A 25,887-nucleotide genomic window follows, 5' to 3' on the forward strand; every position below is an offset into this window, starting at 1 on the left:
TGTTGTCCGCCTATGCGCAGGTTATCCTCAGCATCTGATTAAAGTTTCCTTCAAGGAACGAACTGACTGGCCATGAATAATGTTGATTTATCGCATTTCCTACCTCCTGTGGCCCAAGTGCCTGACTCGTACGACCCTGCATTGTTATGATTGACGCGCACTCGGTTTGACTGCGACGCTGGTTACTCGTTCAGCAAACAAATCTGTGGTCCCTAATACCTCGCGAATAATGTTTCACTTGAGATTTCGTTGTTACGGGGTGCAAGACTGAGGAGTCTGCGAGGTAAGTTTCTCATACCCAAGTCAAAATTTCTGGACTCGTGAAAGGCTTCACTCGCATTTTCCTGTCGACGTATGTGAGTTTTATGTGTGCCCAATGTCTGACGACTCACTGGCGAGTACGTATGTGTCAGTACCTGACCAACGGGAAATCCATGCTGCTTACCATGACACTAATTGTCTTTCATTTCCCTTTTTTGCGTTGCACATACTCCTGCACCATAAGCTTGCCCACCAAGAACACCCCCATGGTTGTCCACGATTTGTCATGGCGTTATACCACTATGGCATCTGACTCGGATCAAGAATTGATGTAGGTGGTACGCACAAACCACCCTTCCAAACTATTCTCACTTACCAATGGGTAGAATTTTCATTGGATAGCAGCCATTGCTGGCCCTGCGGTACGATTTCTACACACAATTCTTTTTTTCCCGCCGATCGATTATTTGGCTGTGATCATACTATGTAGATCATCCGTCCTTCAGCCACATTGCAACGTTTCGCTTGACTTTCAAAGCACATCTGTTGTATGCAGTGCGTGTCGCTGTTGAGGCACTGCAAGTACTGTACTTACTGATCCTTTATCTAGAATTGCATAAGCTGACAGTCTCGAGGCTCGAGACTGCCAGTTTGCGAGACTCGAGCCCACCTTGCGAACAATCATCGCGTATGTGGCTATTCTAAGCTGTACATCTAAACCTTATCAATTGACAGTCTCGGACCACGGAATCCCTGCAAGGCATCTCATGACTCCTTGCGTTTTCTTCCAATCTTCTGATTTTCGACGTGGAATTAGTGAGATAGTGCACTCAGCCTTTCTCCTCTGACCATATCTACACGGATACTGAGAACGTTTGGATTATCGTGTCAAACTGGAAAAACAGCGGGGAAGCTGCTGTATCTTATCAGTGCTTCTTTTTCTCACCATGCTTCTACGCAGAAAGACGACTTTTAAATATGAAGGTGTTGCACTCGGTCGCGGGCCCCTTATCTTGCCAAGTATCACGCTGCCCAGCTCTAGAAGACCTTAAATCGAGTGCTTGCTGCAGTTGATACTTATCACTCACTTCAACCAGTACATCACCCAATGTCTGAGGTCGGCGTTTCCGAGTTTAAACCATTACTCGGTGAGCCAATTTATCTTCATTATGTGACTTGAGGTTAAGCGTTTCCCAGATGTGAGCGTCGGATATGGTGTTGTTGTCGGTGAGTATGTCTTATTTGAGGATTTGACCGAATCGCCCACAACCCGTCCAAAGGTGTCGGCTTCTTTTTCGCCGCGCTGATGCTGGTATTGACAACGCTGCAAGCGAAGTTTTCCCACTTCTCACCCACATCGTCCGAAGAATTTAGCGTAAGTCTCGTCGCGTGCACAATTGCCAATCTAAGCCAATAAACTGATGCTTCTTGAAGAGTGCCTCAAGAAGCGTCAAAGTTAGACCAATCTCACCATTGATAATCGCCTTCTGATTCTCCCGAACAGCCTGGTCTTGTATGCTGTGGCATGTACGTTGGTCGTTAAGCATGGAGCCATAACGCATCAATTTCCCCCTCACAGTGTAAGTGCGTGGACGTGGAGTGCAACTTTGTTGCAGTCGAGCACTGCAGCCTATACGTTCGGTCTGTGTCAATGCATGGTATCCTTCTGTCTATGCTGATAATGGAGTTTAGGAGTTAGCGGACCATGGTATGCGTTGTCTAAAACGCTCACTTTCAACACTTATCCCTCAAGATCTCGCTTCAGGTGGTATGGCGTAGGTGGCACGATTCAACTCGCTTTCTTCGCAATGGTCGCTGCCAAGGTCAAAATGAATGCGAATGGAGCTCACACTTTCCTTGAAGTTGGTCCTTCATAGTAAGCACTCCATCATAGACTGATGTTGTTGCAGATTGCGAAAACACGATTCGGAACGGCTGTCCATCTCCTGTTCACATTTTACGCGTTCTTGTGTATCTTGGTTGTTTGCGGATCTCTTCTTCGTCCGTTGACTTTTTATGTTTTGCGGGAGTTTCCTGACTAATTAATTTTTCTAACTTAAATGCTAGTGGGAGGCGCTGCAACCGTGAACGCGCTCACCGGCATGAATATCATCGCCGCGTGTTTCCTCCTTCCAGTGGGAATTGCAGTATATGTTATCTTTGGGGGCCTTCGCGCTACCTTCATCTGCGACTGGGCACATACATTGGTCCTATTCATCGCAATTTACATCTTCGTGGGCCACGTTTAGTACGGAATACCTCTTCGGCTGGTTCCCACCGCTGACGCAATTCTAAGTGGAACCTCTCCTGCAACTGGAAGCGTCGGCTCCCTGTATGACCTGCTGGTACAAGCTGGTATTGATGCACCTGTGGAAGGTAACCAGGACGGCAGTTATCTCACGATGAAGTCGAACCAAGGACTGGTATTTGGGGCAGCAACTATTCTATCCGGTAAGTGTATTGCCGCCACTTGGTTAGTTCATTCTGGAATGCTAACTTCCTCAAGGATTCGCCGGGGTGTTCTGTGACCAAGGTGAAGTAGATTACGAGCTAATATCTATATCTATGATGCTCACATGTCACGCAGGTTACTGGCAGCGTGTACGAGTCCATGAAAAAGTGCCTGTGGAACCTGTCTAAATTGACTGTATTTCAGGCGATCGCAAGCGCTCCTCAATCTACAACTAAAGCCTACGTGAGGCATCTTCAGAATGACTGTGCGACTTGGTTGGTGATCTCCGTTTGCCCTTCAATAGATGCTTGGCGGCCTCTCGTGGTTCGCGGTTCCCTGGGCATTCGCATCCTGCCTTGGACTGGCCGCGCGTGCTCTCCTCAATAACGTGAACAAGCAATTTCCCGATGCATTCATGTTCTTTTCTTGATAACGATTTTAGCCAAAATTCCCGACGTACCCAAACCCGCTATCAGCTGGCCAGGCAGGTGCAGGTCTCGCTGCGCCCGCTGCGGCTGCCGTCGTCATGGGCAAGGGCGGTGCCGTGGCCATTTTGCTCGTCGTCTTGTAAGTGCATCTACTCGATGCATCGATTCACGTATCTCATGAGTGCTCATGCAGTATGGCCGTTACCTCTGCGGTCAGTGCAGAGCTCATCGGAGTATCGAGTCTCTTGTGAGTGAGTTCCAGACGTACTGGACCACGAGCTGACTGGTTTTGCAGTACCTATGAGTCAGTTCTACCGGGTCGGATGTTCCGTCTAAAGCGACTGATGGGCTCCTTTCGTAGCTTGTACCGGACCTACTACCGCCCTCGTGCAACCAGCGCGGAGATCGTTCGTGTCTCCCACTATTTCATCTGCGTCTGGGCCATCTGGGCCGGTGCTTGGGCAACCATCGTGCGTCGCCATCCATCTCTCCACATTCAGCTATTGACCGTGTTGTAGCTCAACGCTGCGAATATTAACCTCGGCTGGGTGAGTTCTCACCACTCCTTCCGTTCACCGTCGCTGAACGTCTATGTGGCAGCTTTTCTATGTACAGTGAGCTCACCCTTTCCGATCAATTGAGTCTTCTGACCCCGGCGTTGTGAACAGAGGCGTCGTCCTCAGTCCTGCCGTCATCCCGATCGCGCTGACAGTAACCTGGTCGAAGCTCTCGCGCGCCGGCGTGTTGTGCGGGTCCGTCATCGGCGCCGTCCTCGGGATGCTCGCGTGGATGATCGGCTGCTGGAAGATCTTCGGTATGCATCTGCAGGCGTTGCTGCTCGGGCGTTGTCTTCTTCTGACTATCACCCCAGGGGCTATCAATGTGTCCAACCTAGCCGAGCCGTACTCCGCTGTGTGCAGCGGGCTGACGGGCCTCCTGTTTTCGGGACTCATCACGGTGTTCGTGTCGCTTGCGAGTGCGTGTCCGGCAGCAGACCTGCGTCTCATATGAAAGGGGCAATTGATGCATGCTGACAGAGCCGGCGAACTACGACTTTGCTGGGACTCGGGCTATCAGGACCTACGACGACATGGAGGCGGAGCCTGTCCACGACGGCACCTCCCCACCAGGGGACGAGAAGAAGGATGCAGACGCGGACGTCGTGGATGACGTGCGTGTGGTGAGATCCGGCGACCCAGATGGAGGGAAAGAGGTCGTCAGCCAGGCAGAGCTCAAACGCGCCTTCCGAAGGGCGGCGTGGTACTCCCTCGCGCTCACCTTGATCGTCGCTATCATCGGTATTCCTTCTCGGCATAGTCTTCGGACGTCGGGGATTGTGGCTGATTATGTGTTCAGTGCCGCTCCCGATGTTTTTCTCGCACTACGTCTTCAGCAAGCCGTTCTATCGGTTTTGGGTCGCCTGCACGATGTAAGCGGGTTCCGCTCTGATCGTTCATCCTGTACCGACCCCGTTGTCCGTGTCAGCATCTGGGTCGCGATGAGCGGGATCTTTTGCATCATCCTCCCTATCTGGGAATCGAGAGCCGAGATCGCGGTCATCCTGAGCGGGGTGTCCAGGATGTTGCTAAGGAGGCCGACGAAACGCGACGTCTAGAAATGGTGAAGGTGAAGTGTACGACCTATTCGGGCGCGGTGACGATAGAATTTAGAGTTCGACCCTTTTCTGTGTACGCGTTATCGCCAGGTCACCGTCAGAAGGGTGCGTTTACTTTTCTTTCTAGAAAGAAAGCACATGGATTTTTGTGACCATGGTGCTCGAGACGTGCGTGCGTACCTGAGGTCGTTCATGGGGAGCTGAGACTACACTCACACGTCGCGGACCCAATAACGTAAGTGCTGCCCTCACGATACTTGCCATTTCTGACACCTGTCTTTTTTGGGGAACGTAGTCCGCGTCTATGTCTATAACGTCGAGAGAAACAGTGCTCACTGGGTGCGCTTCTCGGCCTTACTCACTCTACGTGCATGGCCGGATAGAGTGTACCAGGTCACCGACAGAACGTTCTGTTTGTTTACCCTTCAGATATCCCTCATATGGAGGGAAGGCAAATGGCTTTTTGGGGCCGTGGGCGTCGGAACAAAGCACGCGGGTTCGTGGAGTCTTTGATACGTAACGTTTTCGCACAAGGCAGTCTGCGTCATAGCGAGACGGGGGAACGGGGCACATCTCACCTTAAGTGCAAGGCCATGGACGAACCAAGTAGGAAGGGGAAGTTCTGCGGCAGACACGGCACATCCACGCGCCCCGTACTCAGTCGCGGCGTTGGTCGTGCATCTGGTCGATGCTCGCCATGGAGGCGCTTTGAACACTCGTCCTTCGAAAAACGTCTCTACACCTGGAACGTATGCCGTTTCAGTATAAGTGGTGGTCCGAGCACGGCTCACCTTCACAGCGGGACACATATGATGATGAATTCAGCATTTATATACCGCTACAAGCAAGCACGTGCTAAGACGCGGTGTTCTCCGGTCAATACTGTATGACTAGGAGAACGTCCAGGTGGGGTCGGGGTATGGCATGTGTATCTCGAGAGGGAAATAGTAGATAAAACTAATGTGTAGATTGTATCGCGCGGGGTGTGGGGAGGGGTTGAGGTGATCCTCGGTGTCGTGACGTAACACATGTATCATGGCCCATAATGAGTAATTTATAACGAGCAGAGAGAGGCATAGGAGAGAAAGGAAAAGAAAAGGAAAGGGAAAGCGGGGGTTGTCGGCTTCTTACAGCGGGACACATAGGCTACTATACTCATTCACTCTGGCTACAGGTCTCTACAACGCGGCAGCCTGGCAGTGTGATGCCCTTCCAGGCTGCCTGCGATGTCGGAGAAAGAATTGCACATATTCATCTCAAAGTCCGGTACATAGCGAAGCGGCGATGAGCATCCGGCGGGAAACGCGATCACGTGACCGCGTCAGCCACGCCTCCAACAGCGCGTCGGCGGCCATGTATTAGGTTTCTCGCTGCCGGCCCAGCTTTCGTTGTAATTATATGATTCTGAGGATTCACCGGCAACCTCCCTGACATAGCAATGTTTCCGGAAGCCTCATGGCCGCATACTGGATGCGTCCAAATTGTGATTGTCTCGCATCACATTGTAGTACTCATTGTGCATTGTGCATTCCCTCCACATTTACCCTCTGTCGGGCACTTTGAAGCTCCATAGTTCCATATGCGTACTTGCTGGAGTGGCTTCGAATTGATGGGGTTGCTAGACATACTTCGACCCTCCCACCACAATTCGTCCTCGGACGCAATATTGATGGATGCGAGCTAAGTTGTGTCGAGGCTCATGCGCGGAGGTACTGTGAAGACTGGGATCAGTAAATTGGAATGCCCTGCTTCTCCTCCGGAACGCAACTCACAAGGTACGCCATGGTACGCTAGTGTTCAGTAAACGCCGTCCACGTCGCGCCAGGCCTCAGGAGCGCGTGCAGGAACATGAGCTGTGGAAAAGGATTCAAGATACCTTCCAATGTTCATAGCACCCCTTCCGGTATCCCACTTAGATTCGCCGTCCACCCTCTTCGTTCGGGAGGCGCACGAATCAGAGGCGCTGCAAGGTCCCGGGATGAGTTTGCGGCGGGAGGGGGAGCGTGTATAGAATGCACACCGTCGTCCCCCGGAAGGCCAGCGGATCTTCTTCCCGTCCGGCTACTTCTTTCTGCGCATGTTTCGCAGAGGGGTTCAACGTTTAAAGCGCAGGCTTGAGAATACGACGAGACGGCGCACCGGACTCAAGACTCGCGGACGGTGTTTACCTTTTTTTGCTGACTTGCGGCAGTTATCTCGTTTCTTACCACGCCTGTCGAGGTCCTTGCCAGCGCAGCGCGCTCCGTCCTTGTGGACGAGCCGCCCTCCCATGGTGGAATCAAGCAACGCACGAAAGTCCTTTGCTCGACGCTATACTGCCCAGCATCGGACGGCGGCACGGGGAGCTGAAAGGAAGATGAAACATGGCAACGATGAGCACGCGGGGCCCAGCTCCAAGGTCAAGACCTTGGGAGAATGGTCTCAGAATAGACGACGAACGCACCTCGGCGCACGTAAACCCGGCTCCTGCACACGAGTCGATGGCGGCCAATGGCGAACGATTTCCCGGACGGAACGTCGAGGCCCGGTCACCAGGTCGAGCGGCGCCCACGTAGGCAAGGGAAGACGGGTCGCGAGCAATGGAGGTGTCGAGCTTGGTGGATGGCGAGCGGAGGGGTCGGTCATGCTGCGAATTGACAGACCCTCGAATGAACAGTGGAAGCCTGCGTCCTCAGACCTCAGCTGGTCGTCTAAGTGGTATTTTCCAAGATTATTCCCCGACAAGTCACAAGATGTTTGATACACCGGAGACGGGGACTAATATCTAAGTTCCTTACATTGTGGGAACATCCGGCCTAACATTGTACATGTATGATGGCCCGTATGTAGCTCCGACGGTCGAAAATATGTTTATAATGTAAGGCCTGATATCTGGGCATGTGATACCCAAATCACACATTGATAATGTGTGATATTGCGACATATACAATGTTTGCAAATGGCTATGTTACCATATAACATTTGTCCGAAAATTTTAGGTCTCGTTCGGCATGTCCGGCGGGAAGAAATTCTGATCGACATTATGCCTTTCAGGGCAGACAACAGATTAAATATCGAACTAGTATAAGGGCAACACAAAGTTACAATGTATGATCATTTGACATTTGACATTAGAGTCTATATATGAGGTGAGATGTCAGGGCCTCACACCCTCGACCTAATATTCAAACTGTAAGGAGGTCGGACACCCATAGCGCCGCTAAGCGGCTTGACGAGTGGCACACTTGATGGCTGCTTAGTGGTCATTGGATCGCCAAGTGTACCGCTCAGCGGCTTTTCAACTGGTCGTGGGAGATCGCACAAGCATAAGCACAAGTTCGATCAAAGGAAGTACATTAACTGTATATAATGAGAAAGCGGCAAATGACAGGACATCGACAAACAGCGCAGGATGCAACGACAAGGGGCAAGGGACAGGAACAGCATATAAAATTACGAGGAAACCACTTATTTGCACACAAGCTGGGCCAAGTCATCCCTATCCACCCTAAGCGTCCTGCCGCCTTCTTCCAGTACTAGAACAAGCGGGTCTGCCATGCCCCACATCGTTTTGCCGCACGCTTACACACGATCGCATAATCGCCAGGGCCTGGTCGCAATATGGCGAGGTCTTAGAGAGAGACATCGGCATATTCCAGCTTTCGCGTCCGGTATTCGCATCGCACCTTGCCGTCCACTGGGGAGGCTCCCTTCACCGTGGTCATCAGCTTGTCTCGGAGTTGACCGGCTGTGCACATGAACTTGAAGCGATAAGTATGGAATGCAGGTGCCACAGCCGCATTCAGCATCCATCCATTGGGTCCTGATGTGAATTCAGCGGACATTTTGTGTTGATGATGAGGCTACGCACCATTAGATTCGACTGAAGACATCGATCCATCGGGTCCTAATGTGGATTCAGCGGACACTCGGTAGTGGCGGCGCAGTTATGCACCATCAAGTTCCACCGAATACGCCCACGCCGAATCTGTGTCGTGTGACGCGGGTTCTAATTCGTGGCCCAATGGGGTCTGAGGCCGCTCAGGGAGCGGACCACGCTCCGCCGTGTCGATGTTGTCCCTTCAATGAGGCAGTTAGATATGACCAGAACTACAAGTAATGAATCTTACCTTTCTTCTGACCGGAATGCGATCTCGGGCTTTCAGAACAAGAGGATGCCCCTTGAGGTTAAAAGCTTGGCTTCAAGCTCAACCTCATAATCGCCGTGGTACATGACATTTCGCAATGTGCCCACAAATCCCTTCAAAGGGCCTTTGATGACACGCACCACTCGCCCGATGTCGGGATTCCGTCGGTCAGGATGCTTGAGGGCAAGCTCCATCTCCACCTCTTCCTCCGTTTGCGTCTCAGAGCGTGAGGGGCGCTGCTCTCCCGGCCTTGATATTGTCACCGATGGCTGTATCGAGGTCCATTCCACCTCGGACTCTGTGAGTAAGAGATCCCAGGGTAACACATGATGCTATATCGAGTTTTGAGCATCGATAACGTCGCAGGTGGTGGGACATACCTCAGATGTTTCCAACACAAAAGAAGTATGAAAGACTCCCATTATTGGGTTTCTAGTTCACTGAGAAAAGTTCAGTACTTGGAAGCATCGTCGTACGCCGCTTAGTGGTGCTATGGGTGTCCGACCTCCTTACAGTTTGAATATTAGGTCGAGGGTGTGAGGCCCTGACATCTCACCTCATATATAGACTCTAATGTCAAATGTCAAATGATCATACATTGTAACTTTGTGTTGCCCTTATACTAGTTCGATATTTAATCTGTTGTCTGCCCTGAAAGGCATAATGTCGATCAGAATTTCTTCCCGCCAGACATGCCAAACGAGACCTAAAATTTTCGGACAAATGTTATATGGTAACATAGCCATTTGCGAACATTGTATATGTCGCAATATCACACATTATCAATGTGTGATTTGGGTATCGCATGCCCAGACATCAGGCCTTACATTGTAAACATATTTTCGACCGTCGGAGCTACATACGGGCCATCATACATGTACAATGTTAGGCCGGATGTTCCCACAATGTAAGGAACTTAGATATTAGTCCCCGTCTCCGGTGATAGCTTCGTGTTCCCCAGATCTAGATCGGGTAGCAGATTAGTGAGCAGTTGTCACCCATTTGGTCCTTAGCCTATTATTCTCGACGTACTTACACCACCTCTAGCAAGTACTGCCTAGAGCCAATTGTGCGATATTTAAGCTGTGTCTCCATGCCCAGCTTGCTCCGCTAAACGTTCTGGCTGTCTCTATACAATTCGTCGTGTCAGTCACCCCGACCGTGTGCCACTCTACTTAAGCTTGACGCCGACTAAGTGGTGTGCCTCTAGAGGCCGTGCAGCTCACTTTCTTAGCAAACGAAATGCCTTGGATAGGCAGATATCATCCTGTGCGGTTGTGGGTTACACGTTCTCAGTGTCGGCAGGGCACCGTAGAGCGCCGTACCATGGTGGACGTTTGCGAAGGCGAGAACGGAGAACGAGAAAGAAGCAGCGCACGGTACGCAAGAGCCATTCCCATTTTATCGCTGAGTGTACAGCCTTCTAATTCTTCATTGTACCCGCCGTCCGTGTTTCCATCTATGGTCTCCTTTGTTGAAGACAGCATCACAACGGAACTCCAGTCCCTGCCTGCACTATGTGCTGTCCGCTCGCCTTCTCGTCAGGAAATAGAAGGTATGCGACTAGACCGCCATATTGTCTGTCATTTTCTACTTCAATGGGTCTACGTTTCCCCTCTCTCGTTGCGTGCAATTCCGGCAGCGGTCCTTTCTCGAGCTGTCCACTCGGTATCAACAGCGAAGAGCCGTTGTTCCCTGCCTCTTTCATACTTCCTTTAATCACTTATGCTTGCGTTCCGGTACCCTCCACTTTCCCCTGTGCGTATCGGGCCGCGGCGCTCATGCACGTTCCGTCGCTTTGCATCCCGTCGATCATTTCGTCTGCAGGTCTCGACTACAACTGTCCCCTCAGCACCGGTTTGCTAGTGAATGCCACAAGCGACCACTCGAAGACTACAACCATGAGCTTCCGCTACATTACTTCCCCGTCGGACATCGCTGCGCTTGATTGGATCGAACGGACATATGCTCCAGCTATTCACGAGATAGATGTCATGCGCCGACCATATGTTGCTTGGCTCGTGCATTTCCTCGGAATTTGACATCGTGCCCTGGATAAGGAGAGGTGAGTATGCCTTGATGCTACGATTTTGAGCATGCGGTGTATTTCTGGAAGAGGTTTCCAGAGTGCCATGACTGTTCGAATGGACGATTGATGTCGGAACACGCATTGCCGCATAATGGAGATTTGCTCATGTTACCGTACCCCCGTTGCTCTCCATCTCCAACGCAGGGTTCGCCGTTGTATGGTTGCAGCAGTGCACGCGGACACCTCAGGCTCATGCACCTTTGGCTTGTTGCATAGCACTCATTCCCTCCCGAGCCAGAATCTTCCTATCATGTGCTTCCGTACATATCTTGCGAGTCGAGTTTAGGCCTTCCGCGAGAAGACCGGTGTCTCAGCGACGTATGAAATGTCAGAAATTGTGGACCGTGACAACGAGAATCTACATCGCATCCGATATCAATAACATTCACAGTCATTGATGGTGCGTGACTACAATCCGGAAGTCACGACAGTGAATGACCTAGAAGATGGGAAATAATCCGAGGTGGTCCAAGCAACGCACGAACAGATCTTTCATCAAGCCAAACGCCGTTTTGGGCAGCGGAGACACTTCACGACTGGCGACGTCTCGTATCTTCGGCATAGTTAACGTTGCCTTGCCATGTGACCGCCCTTTAACGATTTCGGTGACGGGAGCCATCGCCCACCAAGAGGCCACGAAGTTCTTCGCAGCTTGGGGACTCGTCCTCGTTGACAGTCGCTGGATGAACACGTTGACGTGTAGTGCCCGCCTTCCGCTTCAACACATCGATGTGCTTCCTCAGCACCAGGAACCGGTCTTGGATGGCTTCGAATCTGCGAAATCGGTACGTGACTACAATATTTTCCACCATTCCCGGAGGAACGGTTTCAAAGGCGCGAAGTAGGGGTGAAACCGAGAGACGATGTACTTTCGCAGTCGCCTACACTTTTGAGAATAGTTTCTCCTCGTTCTGCACCAGGACTTCATAATTATCGCCATCGACGACACAGTAGAGGACGTTGTTGAGCTTCCGGGACCTGCGTGTCGTCCTTCAGCTCGTCTCTCCGCGTTCCGCCTGGGCCCTTACGTGTGAGACAGATGTAACTGATTACCCACAAAAACGCCTCCATGTTATGCACACGACCATGTGCGGGCACCAGATATCTCATTGATTCGAATGTTGTAGGATTTCGTGGATGGGAGAGTGGCCTGAACAAGACTGAATAACACGAATTTGACCAAACTGGTACTCACTCTTCGAGGACCTAGCTGAGGGTCATGGTCGGGAAAGTCTATGACGGGCTTGCGCTGACCAGTCACGATGCGAGGGTAGGTCAGATGTGAAGTGCGTAGAAGAGGAGGAATCTGTGCCCACGTCCTGATATGAATCGAGATCTAAAAATGCAGTTTGAGTATCGTCATATAGCGAGGATCCGCGAGCTCGAGTCATGCATTTAAATATTGAACGTTGAACCTTCGTTGCCTCAATTTCAGGAGGATATCCGTATCTGACAACCGATTCGCCAAATTGGGATAGACTCGTGCCCACTGCCGCGGCACTGTGGGCACACAGGACGTCACAACCCAAGTCCCTGCAGCATCCAAACGTTCGACGTTACGCCAGACTCTCTACAATCTTCGGAACCTCCTCCATGGCGCTGTTATAGCAGAGGTGTCCACCCGGAAAACGCGTAATCTGTCTGCAAATATGGACTCCGAAACTCGAATGGCAGGAGAGCGAAACTCCAGCTCCACGGATCGATGTCAAGTACTATGTACTGCGTTTGGTCAGAAAGGGCATAGCTTGGCTTAAAAGTGCGTATAGCTTGAGTCTACCATTTGGAAAGCTGTTAATCTCAACTTATAATTAGTACTTCCTTACTTCCTGCCATCCGAATCCGCTGGTGTATTGATGCCTTTTCGCGTGGCTTGTTACCGGCATCGTTGACGCTTTTCCTCCATCCCACTGCTAGACAGCACACTTGCGAGTATGGCCAATATACCGGAACCCTTCTCGACGGGGTCGCATCAACCCCGCGCACTGTTTACGCCGTGCTCGAAATCATTCGTCTTTCCCCATCGTCTCCAGTACTCGCTGCGAACGCTTTTCAATGCCTTCGCGATTGTAGTTGCAGTCACGAAGTGTTAGCTATAGATCAGACATTCTTCGTTCTTGCCCCCGTTCTCTCTTGCAGCCTGACTCTCCAGCAAGCGCATCGGGGCAGGCCTTGGAATGACACGTTCTGAGGGCTGCACAATGCTACTCAGACTTTCATTCCCGAACAGCCTTAACTCTGGAGGCATCGAGGGCGGCCCTCCGTACTTCGTTGGTCCTCAATAGGTATAACCGCGTTAAGGGCACAACTCGCGACTCATGATGATTGATCTAGGGTCGCCTCGAGGAGATCAGTGGGCCTCCACGTGCGGTGCGTTAATGCATCACGCCCAGTCGACTGGACGCCGAGGATATCCAGGACCCTGGATAATCCCCACAAAGGTCGTCGCCAAATCCGGACAGATTTTTGCGAAAATCGACCTCACGCCGTCGTCATGTCCGGACAAATGGACCCCCTAAGGACCATGTAGCCGTCGTACTATCCGGACATGGAACTGTTCTGGGGCAAAAATCGCCGGAAAATCGCCGGAAAAAGCCGAAAAAGGCTAAAAATAGCCACAAATTGCCAAAAATGGACGTCCCCAGAGCGAAGATGTCGCTATTTCCGGACAAAAAACTCCCTAAACCGGCCAAAAATGGGCCGGACAGATTTTTGTAAATTGGGGGGGTTTTGGCGACGACCTTTGGGGGGATTATCCAGGGTCCTGGATATCGTCGTTTCCGCGATCGATAAGAGAATAGACGAGGAGCGCTTTGCGGAGTACTAGTGCGATCACTGCTCGACAGGAGACTCCGTCGCACCTCGTGTGTAGAAGTGCCAACCGAACCGAGAGTGTGCTCTCCAGTCTTATTGGCCTTAAGATCACGATCGTGCTTTCCGCACTGGTAGAGGCCTACTGCTGCTGCCGTGGAAGGACGGACTACTTGAGGGCTCGAGCGTTGAACTGGATAGGGAATGAGACCTTGAAGTGAAAATTATGTGCGCTCTGGACTACCCATCTTTTCGCCTGCATGAACGGGAAGGGATAGGCCTGGCCCTCTGCCGCTGCTCTCACACTCCGCTATCCCTTGCGGGCCTACGTCAACTATCACGCGCTGTGATGCACCGTCTCGGTATGCTGCCCAACCTCCTGCCTCGTCGCACCATGCGCATAACACGAGATAGAGTTGGAGGGGGTCGTAATATTTAAATCTTTCGCATCATTCTCCGGTCTGGTGCAAGATCAGGGTTGAGCAAACAAGGCACAATGTTGATCTCCAGAGTGTGCAATTGGTGCGTCTTCTATTGCTTGATCGGAACATAGTTTTTTGAACCATTGCTCCCCTCGGCTGCCCAGCAGCTTCGTTTCTCCTAGGATATTGCATTTACCCCGGTTGTGAAGTCTTACCAGCGGTGTCTGTGTAACTATGAGTTATTTGGTATCACCGGACGCAAATGTTAAGCGTGAAAGACTCCCAAACTTACTGTGCCGTTTGCATCTATACCCAGAGCCTGCTACAGCCTATAGCCTCGGCAGACAACCACTCAGTACGTGGCCTGTTCATGCCCTTCCAGCTCTGAGACCAATCTCCGGCCATCGTATTCGAGGGTGACTTCGTCTATCGCCCGCACGGCTGCTCCGCTGTTTTGGAGACACTGTCCCTTTCTTAATCCGCTCGTTGTCCCACGTAGTGCTCTCGTGACGAGCGTTCCTGCCACTTAGATGACCCGCTCTCCTTGCATCCGATGGAGCCGAGCCCAACTCGTTACAAAGCCCGTATGCACCGAATCTTGTCTCTTCCTCGAGGTGAACGTGGGTCGCATATCTGGCCCAGGGAGGTGCTTACACGCTGATCGTCACGATTGGAATAGTATGATGTTCGCTTTCTGCCCTGTCACTGTCATTCGTTACTGACTGCTCTTTGTAGGCTCCTCATCACCCAAAATTCCGTACTGAACCGTCACGTTATATGGAGGTGACATAGACAATCACTCCTACGGAATAAGACCGTGTATTGCAAGGTATCATGGGTTATTGCAATTTCATCGTGTTCTTGTATTCATGGTCCAACTCCCATCATCATCTGTGGGCGCGTGTGAGTCCTTGCGACACGCGGCGCATGGGGCTATCACTGCACTTGTCACACCGGCGCCTCACGATCCACATCAGCCATTCATCGGGATCCTATTAGCGACTGCACGCTTCGTGTAATCAAAACCCGTTGTCATGTGGTTGCACGCAAGCCTAGCTTCCGGAACGCGAAGTCGACGAGAGACACCATCCTGCAGGGATGGGTGATGATTTGACCGACATTCCTCTTTTCTATATGTACCTAATACCTCGCTCAAATTTGTGAACACAAAATGATAGGCCCTTTAGTGTCCGTGCATTAGTGGAACATGTGGATCAGATGGCGGTCTTCGCAATTTCGAAGTCAGGATATCACCGCGGGCGACTCCATTGACCCGTAGTGGGAAGCGGCTGATCAAAGACGATTACACCACGCATACGGTATGTCTGTTCCAAAATTTCCTACTCTGAATGGGGGTGACGATAGTGTCATTTCGGTGGCTAAGGTGGCTATGTCGACATCGATGAATGCAGATACCTGACCGGGCAACACGTTCATCGTGGGCTATCTGAAGATGCGCTTCGGCTTTCCCGGCAGCCTCACTGGAATTCGCAAATCTGACATGAGGACGCCATGCGTGGGGAATATGAGATGTGGGCCTTCATGAAACCTTAGGGGTTCATCTGTATCATCGACCTCGAATGTCTGACTCGAACGTCGCCAACATGTCTTCCAACGCTGAAGCTGAGCCAAGTGAATTTATACTGCTGATACTTTTGTGTTGAATGCTGATAATCGTTGGTCAGCCTGGCCTAGTACTTCAGGATCCCTAGGTAAAGGGAACGACAAGCCTGATAATCCAGGAATACCTGCGGCTTCCGGTGCAGTTGAAGCCCAACCGTCAAGCACGCTCATTGATAAAGACAAGGAGCATTGCTGCAAGATCTGCAAGGCAGAGAAGAATGGGCGAAAGCTGATCGTAGCGCTTGACGGGACATTGAACCAATTTGGGCGCAAGGTAGGACGTGTAGCAATATTTCCTCACTGCGGTCCTTTGACTGTTAGCGCAGAACTCCAACGTTGTCGAAATATATGCCCGTATCGAGAAGGATGGCCAACAGCTTTCTTACTACAATAGCGGTATAGGCACGTATGCTAACACCGCTCGCAGTACCATTTGGAAAAGGACGAAGTTGAAGCTGAGCAGTTTGTTTGATATGGCGTTCGCTCGGTATGCGTGCTATGTTGTGTTCTGTAACTTGCCGATCTAAGCCAACACACAGGAACTTCGAAAAGATCGTCCTCGGTGCCTATCGTTGGCTGTCGGATACCTACCAACCAGGGGATCAGATCTTTCTGTTTGGTACGTTTGCAGCACATGCAGTTCCACTATCAGGTTATACAGATTTTTGGTTTCAGGATTTTCGCGCGGCGCGTATCAGGTTCGAGTTCTAGCGGGAATGATCGAGCAGGTATGCATTACTTTGCATATGTGATCCACGAACACACGAATGATTCTCTGCAAATAGGTCGGATTAATATACTCGGGTAACGAGGAGCAGATTCCGTTGTATGTCCCTTTCCTCGTCTACGTATACAATACTGACATTTTTCCCCCAGTGCATATCAGTTATACGAACAGGCGTACGTGCTTATATTCGATCGTCATAGACCCTTGATATGAACTTCCCTTTCCGTGTCACTTCTTCTGTCCCACAGGGATGACAGTATGGCAAACCACTTCAAGGAGACCTTCTCTCATCGTGAAGTTAAAGTACACTTCTTGGGTGTCTGGTAAATGTTTTCTTCTATCTATCTGACAGTGCTATCCAATGTTATTTGGTCCAGGGACACTGTCTCTTCTGTGGGCGTGTTCGGGCGCAAGAAGGACCTTCCCCGTACGCGGAGTTGCGACCACGTCTGCCATGTTCGTCATGCTCTTGCTCTCGATGAGCGCCGGGTCAAGTTCAATCCGGAATTTTTTGAGCCCAGTACTAAGGATGCTCTACGAGGTCATCTCTCATCGAGCGTCGGGCAGTCTCGGAACCTACAAACTGATCGGATGAACAGTAGTGAGCGAGATGGCGTGTACACCCATTTGAAAGAAGTTTGGTTTGCGGGCTGTCACTCAGATGTGTCAGTGTACTTAATTTGATGCATGTCTCTGTACTCATCGCATCTTAGCGGAGGTGGGAACAGACCAAAAGATAAGCTATTGATGGAGGATATACCGGCTCTCTGGATGGCGAACGAAGCACGTACAGCGGGACTCAAGTTCAAGCCTACGAAAGTAGGGTGGAATATGGAGCAACTCAAACACGAGACCCCAATTGAGTCTCTCACCCCATCCTGGTGGATTCTCGAACTGCTCCCATTCCTCCGTCACTCAGAGAGCTTGCCACATTTGGCGCAATCGGAAGATTTGCCGTGGTGGTCATACGCTCGACTGATTCATTGGTTGCACAGGGTAGCCCCTCATTGCGGTGAACATCGGTATATCAGACCAGACCAGAAGATACATGCTTCTGTTACTCTCACGATAGGATACACCCCTCGTGCTCGATTCATATTCTCCCGTGACGCTACCTGCACCTGGGATCGTATTCTCGGAAAAGACCACATAAATGAACTGAGCCATTTTGAGAAGAGGATAGAGTTTGACCTATATGATATCTCCTCCGCGGTTTCCCTCGTGCAAGCTCTCGAGTACACCAATGAACCAGAGCTGCAGTCTGCTCTAGACCGTTTATTAGCTTTAGCGGAATTTGGTGCGATATTGACTGTTCTTCAGCGTGCATTCTTTCTGATAATAAATTTCAGAAGCAGGGGTCGCTGCTATCATCTGGGCCGACAGAGGACACAGAACACTCAAAAGCCTCATCAAACGAGAACTGACGGACGAAGTCAAAGCAAAGGCCGTAGAGTTGGTTTTCAGGATAGGCATTCAACGCTCAAATGACCCTCAGTCCCAGCAATACCGTCCTCAGCTTAATTTACTGTTATTGTGGCGTGCAGGCTTCAAGGACGTACTCATGCCGCTAGCATTGGCAGAAAGTGACAAGTTATCACAAGTCAAACGAACGATACTGCTCCTGTATCTTCCAGACCCCCTTTGGGTAGATCACCCGTACGATTCGTCGATCTTAAAGTTTGCGATAGATTGCTTGTCCACAGATGCTGCTGATATTGCCATTGCTACACTTCTCACTCTTCATAAAGTGAATCCTCATCTAGTTGAACAAGAAGTTTGGAAATTTGTGGGAGGTGAGATCATTTACTTATATGTCATTGTTTGGTTGATTCTGTTTGGCATAGATACACCCGCCGAATCTACTGTCAACTCCTTTAATTCAGGAATTGTCTCAATATTAGAAAAGCTACCTGCCTATATGCGGGTCTCGGCACTTCAGCTGATGGAGCACGCCCGGGGGTCATCCCTTTATGGGCATGTCAACATCCTCAACAGCACAGAAATTGCAAATGCCTTGATTAACTTGATAAATCTCTCTCAAAAAGATATTTTGTACTCTGCTGCACGCTTGTTCCCGCAATTTGTTGCCCTATGTATGTTTTGTTTTCATTTTCCTTTTATTTGATTTTAATTTTAGGTGTGATAATAGGCAAGAATCCAGGGGTGAAACCTGGGGGAAAGGGCTACCATTGGTGGTGCACGTTAAGCAGGTGGCAGCTTGGAGGAGGTCATAACAGTATGGGTTGTCTATTTGGATCACAATAATTGCAAGCTCATAATAATCTATAAAGGGACAGTATTTTCCAATGGGGTGCAGTTTCTTAAGGGCCTTGCAAAGCATAGTGGGCAAGATACAGTCACTGATTTCACAAATTTTGTGTTATCCCCAGATGCTGTGCTCAGTCGACAGAGTATTGACTCATTCAAACAGACAGGTGTGTCCTTGCTAATTGTGCAACACTGCTTGTGCAGCTAATTATCACACAACATAGCTGGAATACAAGGCTTGAGGGAGTTGATTTGTTGGGTGAAACAATATGGAACTGCTGGTATGTTATCATGGATGCATCTGTTGAGCAGAACTGACATATAAACATACAGAGAGCTTCACACCTCATTATCTTACTTGGCTGCAAAAAGCATTCCAGGGTGAAGCAGATCTCTTACATAGGTCAACTTTACATGCCATTTCGCAAACTGCAATGAGTAAATGTAAGTCCCAACTTGCATGTTATTATTGTTGGACTGAATCACGCAGCACCTGGCTGCAAAATTGTCACTGATAATGCCTCTGTGGCTGGTGCTTTTGCTGAGTATCTAAACAGCAATGACCAACAAACAAAGACTTGGGCAATAAAAGAGTTGAGAAATTTTGAGGCTCCATGTGAGTCCTTCTTTGTTGTTCAATGCTGCCAGTAATTACAGAATAACTTAAAGGGGACATGAATGTTGATGAGTGGCGAAGGGTGATTGTCCTGCTCATTCAGCTATCTGGACAAAATGACCCAGGAGTAACAAGGGCTCTGCATATTCTAAATTCAATGCTGCACAGTGGTGAAGAACTACCATCATAATGTACAGTCTCTTGCTCATAGAAAGGCAGGTGGTTCTTTCGAGAAAGAGGTCCTCGATTGCGGGATCATCAATTTATTACTGAAGCTCATCCGAAATGGTGAACAACTTGTCATCCATTTGCCAGTGCTCTCCTTAATGATAAGCAATGGTATATTGTGAGATACTTGTCTACACTGCATGTCTTCATGTTTTCTTGCAGCCAAGTTGCGCCACAGGATGGTTGAACATAAGATTATTGAAGAAGTAGCTCAGCACGTCAGGCATGGTGGTGGGATCAAGATTATTGCCCTGGAGTTCTTAGCTGATCTTGCACAATATGGTTTGTAAACAGAACTCTGTTTTTGGAAGGCACATTGTTGATGTGCTGACAACAGATGAATTTTGTCTGACAATTCTCAACACTGACATGATGGACCTATATGAACATGCTGGAGTGTCAGCGGACAAGGGTTTGCGAATTGGGATGCTACAAATGCTCAAACATCTCTCCTTACAACGAGGTCAGCATTCATTTCAATTGTGTCATATTTGAGGATATGTTAAAGCTGTCATAAAGATGATGTTAGGGCAGCAATTGTGCAGCACCATGTGTCAAGCAGCATTGTTCAGATGCTACATACTCACGAGTGGGACATAGCAAGTGCTGTTATCGCGAGGATGGTAGCAAAGGGTATTGGTTCCGCTTCTTCAGCTCGTCCTTAGTGATGGAGGAAGTCGTAGCGGACATTTGCAGTGCTTTCCTCGACCTCGGAACACCTGACAAACTTGTACAGCTACTTGATGACGATCACCTGGGTCGGAGACCGGAGGACTTTTTCTGGCCCAACGGCGTAATTGATGCACTTCGTGCCTTTTCTCGTCATGGTAAGTCTAATCTATTTGAATCTCTATCGGGGACTGCAGTGTCATTTCCATAGATACCGCCAGAGAATACATGCTCTCTGTATCATTCCTGTCGCCAGTAAAACAACTATTCGATGTCTCGAATTTTGGATTCAACAAAATTGCGCTTGAAATTTTTGAATTTGTGATAAAGCATGGTGCGCTCATTCACTGCTTATCCTTACAAATTACTTCAGATACTACAGGTACTAACAATTTGCATTGTGTAGACGATGACTTCTCAATTCTTCATCAGCTGGATATTCTTCCTCGACTTGAAATTATGTGTCAGGTGCCGCAGGAACGTCCGCTTTCCAGTACCCCATGGATACTCGCCAAGAAACTACTACGACGCATAAAGGAATCTAGCAAAGGTATGCATGTTTTGTGTCGTCTCGCACACTGAGATGTCCATATTGCCTATTGGGACAGATGAAGGGGCCCAAGAAGGGGGAGAAAGTTCCGGTCTATCAGCTGGACTACAGGCCTCTTTGATTGTGTGACTAACAACTGGCTTGGACATTAATCCGTATCAATCGAGTTTTCTAGGAGAAATCGGCCTGAGGTCCGAAGTAGCACCCGATCGTTCAATCCAGACTGTACATGCTTACGAATGCTATACATTTTGAGCGAGGTCCCTTTTTGACCGAGGCGCTCTCTCGTTCCGATAACTCGCAACAGGACAAACGTTTCAGTTATAATTACAGTTTACTGCTCGGAGCGTACGTTCGTTGACACTGTCGGTTCCACTCCGTACTCCCCGGCCCCGGCACGGCGATGGATGGATGGACTAAATGCCCGCTCGGGTTTAAAAATCCGTCAGATTGACTCTGATTGAGGTTAAAGACCTGGCGGAAGAGACTGCTCGTACGTATGCACAGAGGGGAAGACATGTCATTGATACATGCACACACACCGCTTGCAAGCAGATTGAATCCGCATGTCTGACAAACATCGCACACCATGTGTCAACCTCTGACAATCAGATGTGTAAGAGCACTGATCTCCCCCGAGCATGCATAGTTCCAGAGTCAATCTCACTCGGAGATCCTGCCGCTCGAATCCTTGGCCCGCACACCAACCAATGCACTTCCATGTTCACAATGCGGGCCTGGAGAGCGTAGGAGAACAGATCCTGGCCCCCCAATATATATGCCCGAGCGGAGAGCTCAAGGGTCTAAAGTAGTAATGCGGGTGAACGGGAACAGGCGCCGAACTTCGGCACTCACACGACAATGCTCCGCAGTCTGCGCGCGCGCGAAGTTGATCTGTCAAATGTGATACTTCCAGTAGCATGAACAGTGTGAGCTTGGAAGAGCTAAGAGCGGTATGTATAATATCGCCTGCTTAAACATGTCTATAAGCGTAGTGGTTAAAATATAATCATCGCATGCACACGTCCAATACAACGCACCGGATATCAAAGGATGGTGGACTAGCAGTCTTCAGCCGAAGTTGACGCAGGAGTTAGAGCGATCTGTGACTCTATTGAACTATGCATCAAAAATTTGGAGCGGGGAGTTCATTATTTGGTCCGAAATGTCCAAGTCGCACCGGTGATAGAGTTGGTCGTGCCTCCGGACCTATGTATACCGTTCTTCTGGTCTAGTTATACCATAATACTCACGACGCAGAGTCGTGCAAGAGGGAGGAATTCGAAAGAGTCAAGACCTAGAGAGTACTATAGTTAGCCAGCGTCGCAATTCAAGTTCCTCGCAATTCCGGGTTTGATAGCATCGTGCTAGATCAGGACCAGATAAGCGCGCCTCGGATGTTTTCACACGCTGCTTCGTCAACTCATGCAGACGTGCTCTAATACGCTACGTTCTTTATCACGCCCACACTGAAATCATTCTGTTCTGCCCTTGCATCTCCTCCATCATCTCGCTGGTGCGCAAGTTGACAGCGACGGTGCTGTATTGGATCTACACGTCCACACTCGGAACACTGTCCTCGACCTTGCTGACCCGCTGCTACAACGTTTGCGTTGGATGAATCGAGTCGTTATGTCTCTGCAGGTGATGAACATTCGCGGCGCCGTCAGTATCCGGAATCTTTGCAGAAAGGGAGATATTCTCACTTGTCCCCCGGTAGCAGCGTAGTGATAGGCCCCCGCGGTTACTTCTGTGGAGCCTGGAGACACGATCGGTCTGGAAGGAAGATCGAGACGGCCGTCTGCGCGAGGCCGCCCGTACGGCCTACTGAAGTATCGTTAGCAAGGACGAAATTATCTTCAGCATTGGTACAACCGCGGCTTGCTAACTAGGGCATCCGTAACAGATTCTGGACGTCCAACGTATGTCTCCGCTCGCGAGTGCCGTCTGCAGGAAGGACCGTACCGCTTCCAGGTCACCAACCCAGCAGACCAGAACGGCTGTTGTGCCTTCCCAGGTGTTTCCGGACGCGTTGTAGGAGGTATCGACGCTGCGAGTGCCGTATTTTTTGGAGGAAGCATAACGGCACGCGGGCGCATCTGCAGCTCAGCCGCACGAGGCCTGCTTAGCGGCGAGGATTGCACCGGACGGGCCCCCGAAATACGATTAGGCGCACCGTCACGCAGGTGGATGAGAGTGTCGTGTACAGTCGCAGGTGTGAATACGAGCCAATTCAAACGTTTCTGACCACTTTGACCATCATCGTGAAAGATATCAATACGCCGATGACTTGTTTACTCTTATCCCTGGTCTTCGTAATCGTCTTCGTAATCCCCCAACTTCTGCGCGATATATGGACGGCCTCCCCCACGATGCGGAGGAGTACGTGGTCGGGAGAGTTAGAGAGGTACAAGCCGTATTCTACGATTTATCAAGCTCGCACCTGCATAGCGGCTACTAGTCCTTGACGGCGCCACCCTCTATACGACTTTCCGCTGTCCACAATTCTGAACACATATCCCGAAACCGTACCGAAAGACGAGCCCTCCCAGGTGAACGTCAGTCTCACTTTCCACCTTCCGATGTACTCTCGTCCTCGCAATTCCCACTGGTTTTTCGTCTTCGATCTTATCTCTTCGGTGCATCGTTGCAAGGAGATTGGCTGCAGGATATAAAACAGGAGAGGAGGACGGCTAAGAAGAGGTTTGCTTACTGGACATGGATGACACAGTCCGCAGCAAGATCCAACGCGTAGGCAGCGAGATCCGGGCTCCGTACGAAGATCGCACCATCTGCGATCTTGTCCGCGTTCCTCTTTCCTCAGGTCAGATCTAGGACTCATTACCTGCGGTCAGCATCCTTAGGTTTTTGTTGTCCGTGCTGGGCGGACAATATGTTCAGGGCGACATGATACTATGCTTGCCACCATTCAAATCTTCAAGTGTAGGAAACATTTACACGATCGGCATAGTCCCGATGCGTCCGTGCATAGATCAGTGTCCGCGTCGATGAAGTGGTGGGTCCAAGTTTGGATGGTGTTCTGGGAAGCGGAGATCTGGGACACTGGTAGGACAGAGGTTGTATCTAGCAACATCCCAGCGCAGGCAGCCCTAGTCGAAATCTCGTAGGAATACTATCACGTGGGGGGAGTTGCGAAATCCAAAAAATCGGCAACACTGCCGTCGCTGCTCCCACACTTAATAAATAAATCAGATAAAATTGTAGGACGATACTATACACCAGTAGATGTGTTTCACCAAGCCAGGGGTTCAGGTGTTGCGGGATTGCTGAATGAGGCGTCAAATACCACTTTTGCAACCACTGTATGTGTACTGATATCAAAGATCTCTCTTGATACTGAGAATGACTGACCCAAGTGATGTTTGGGTCATAGCAATATGCCCTACAGCACTGTGTTACACCATCCCGATAAGTGTTTTGGACAATCAGACATGCTTCAGCCTGCATTTTGTAACACTCCCGATGAAAAGCGTGACGACGTATAGCCCGATGTGGCAGCCGCGTGAGCGCTTCGTCCGCGAGATGAGCGTGACGTCTGTGTGACATAATCAGCAACACCACCCCCCGTCAACACCCACCACCGGCATCTTGCCGTCTCTCCCTCCTCACCACGAGAACATGTAAAAAAAATTGCAAAATGTAGTGTGGAACTGAATGCATCGGCCCATGTAAAAATAAAAACAAAGTGTCCAGGAATACGGAAGAGGAAGCCCGAGCACTCAAAGATCGGTAACTCCCCCCTCATGATAGTATTATTCGCGTGAGATAACGAGAGAGAGCGGCGTCGAATAGGAAGAGTGGGAGATTCCTCCGCGATTCTTCCGCTGCGACGTTTGAGAGCCTCGTGTTCTGCGATCGGGCACAAGCGCGCACATATTGTTCCCACGCCCAAGCTCTCCTCCTCCTACCATGTCTCCAGTTGTTCGCCATTGCTACACCTTTCTACGCGGTGGTTTCTCCTACATTACGATGCATATGCATGTCATACTTGCTCGGTAGATTCCGAGGTCACATGCCCAATAAATGTCTCCTTGTCATCATCGATCTGTCGCTCTGTCAAGCATGCCTCGTACTCGCAAGTCAGGACAGTTGGGATGCCATGTCTCCACTCGCGACCTCAAGATCCTCTGAATACTGGTTTGAATGACAAATCCTTCGGACACGGCAGTACGATGTGAGAAATATGGAGCTTCCTCGGCTTCCGGTGGAGTGATGGGCCAGCATATGCGCCGCGGACGAGGAGCGCAGACAAGAACGACGCACGTAGTGAGTTCGCTAGTTTATGGCCTTGTTTGTGGTTGCAGAATATTAATGATACCGTGCTGCTTTGTCACCGAGGATTGCCTGATACTACAACATGTAGCGGATGTTTACGTGGACGACTTAGCCTACACCAGGTATCTCCTGGATCGCATCCAACTGCTCCGCCATCGCACACTATGTGGCATGTGTCGCTACACCTTACCGTGCGTCCGATCTCTGCTGGCGGGTCTTCGCATCCTGACGATGGTTGGTGCCTTGTATCGTGCAATCCGCAATTCATGGAGACCCGCTCGTTTTTTAGAACATATCGGATATGTGTGAACGCGTGTTCTTGTCCTACCCTCATCCCCTGCATGCACATCTGAGGCCTCGTCACTCATCACGCCAGTCACCTCACAGCCGTTCGATCAAGTCACGTTCCACATTCCAGGAGCGGTTTCTCCGGCGACGCCTTGCTTCCTGTGTTGCCAATTCGTGTAGCACATTCACAGTGGACGAGTCGCCAGGACTACTCTCCCTGATCGAAGCCAGCCCGTCATATGTGCCAGCCATTCGCACCGTCGACGCGTGGTGCCCCTAGGTTCAAACACCACCTTTCCGCAGGAGCACTATGGCCTCGTGCACGCCCATCCTGCCTGTACTGGAATTCCAGGAGCGAGTCTGACGTTTGCCGTCTACTTGCTGTCTGCTGCCTACATGGGCATCTCCATCTTTCCCGCG

The 25,887-nt window shown here is 50.2% G+C and overlaps 6 protein-coding genes across 6 annotated transcripts; 4 read left to right on the forward strand and 2 right to left on the reverse strand.

Annotated features, from left to right (window-relative positions):
- Positions 1-1,369: 1,369 nt before the first annotated feature.
- On the forward strand, positions 1,370-4,756 carry SCP_1004830 (Urea active transporter; the record flags this gene model as incomplete). The annotated part of the gene is made up of 26 exons (XM_027762348.1): positions 1,370-1,409; positions 1,459-1,488; positions 1,542-1,636; positions 1,696-1,716; positions 1,766-1,788; positions 1,841-1,902; positions 1,954-1,969; positions 2,027-2,123; positions 2,172-2,262; positions 2,329-2,509; positions 2,558-2,712; positions 2,768-2,794; positions 2,849-2,862; positions 2,918-2,956; positions 3,018-3,101; positions 3,156-3,280; positions 3,335-3,388; positions 3,437-3,445; positions 3,503-3,611; positions 3,660-3,689; positions 3,742-3,755; positions 3,810-3,955; positions 4,013-4,117; positions 4,179-4,439; positions 4,498-4,570; positions 4,627-4,756. 26 exons carry the CDS (start codon positions 1,370-1,372, stop codon positions 4,754-4,756), a joined length of 2,031 nt encoding a protein of 676 aa, XP_027618149.1.
- Positions 4,757-8,897: 4,141 nt separating this feature from the next.
- SCP_1004840 (hypothetical protein) lies at positions 8,898-9,305 on the reverse strand (the record flags this gene model as incomplete). Its single annotated transcript, XM_027762349.1, has 2 exons — positions 8,898-9,215; positions 9,264-9,305. 2 exons carry the CDS (start codon positions 9,303-9,305, stop codon positions 8,898-8,900), a joined length of 360 nt encoding a protein of 119 aa, XP_027618150.1.
- A 904-nt stretch (positions 9,306-10,209) lies between these two features.
- SCP_1004850 (hypothetical protein) lies at positions 10,210-10,925 on the forward strand (the record flags this gene model as incomplete). The annotated part of the gene is made up of 2 exons (XM_027762350.1): positions 10,210-10,438; positions 10,711-10,925. The coding sequence occupies 2 exons, from the start codon at positions 10,210-10,212 to the stop codon at positions 10,923-10,925; spliced, it is 444 nt and encodes a 147-aa protein (XP_027618151.1).
- A 4,881-nt stretch (positions 10,926-15,806) lies between these two features.
- SCP_1004860 (predicted protein) lies at positions 15,807-19,954 on the forward strand (the record flags this gene model as incomplete). Its single annotated transcript, XM_027762351.1, has 19 exons — positions 15,807-15,834; positions 15,888-16,099; positions 16,152-16,312; positions 16,365-16,444; positions 16,501-16,553; positions 16,611-16,651; positions 16,702-16,725; positions 16,801-16,875; positions 16,930-17,217; positions 17,266-17,849; positions 17,902-18,345; positions 18,397-18,645; positions 18,702-18,788; positions 18,844-18,987; positions 19,045-19,101; positions 19,154-19,264; positions 19,311-19,436; positions 19,605-19,775; positions 19,827-19,954. 19 exons carry the CDS (start codon positions 15,807-15,809, stop codon positions 19,952-19,954), a joined length of 3,063 nt encoding a protein of 1,020 aa, XP_027618152.1.
- A 796-nt stretch (positions 19,955-20,750) lies between these two features.
- On the reverse strand, positions 20,751-21,032 carry SCP_1004870 (hypothetical protein; the record flags this gene model as incomplete). Its single annotated transcript, XM_027762352.1, has 2 exons — positions 20,751-20,852; positions 20,913-21,032. 2 exons carry the CDS (start codon positions 21,030-21,032, stop codon positions 20,751-20,753), a joined length of 222 nt encoding a protein of 73 aa, XP_027618153.1.
- Positions 21,033-23,601: 2,569 nt separating this feature from the next.
- On the forward strand, positions 23,602-24,011 carry SCP_1004880 (hypothetical protein; the record flags this gene model as incomplete). The annotated part of the gene is made up of 2 exons (XM_027762353.1): positions 23,602-23,707; positions 23,785-24,011. The coding sequence occupies 2 exons, from the start codon at positions 23,602-23,604 to the stop codon at positions 24,009-24,011; spliced, it is 333 nt and encodes a 110-aa protein (XP_027618154.1).
- Between the last annotated feature and the right edge of the window lie 1,876 nt (positions 24,012-25,887).

Source organism: Sparassis crispa (genome assembly GCF_003851025.1).
Source record: "Sparassis crispa DNA, contig_000009F, whole genome shotgun sequence".
In the NCBI taxonomy this organism is placed as follows: domain Eukaryota; kingdom Fungi; phylum Basidiomycota; class Agaricomycetes; order Polyporales; family Sparassidaceae; genus Sparassis; species Sparassis crispa.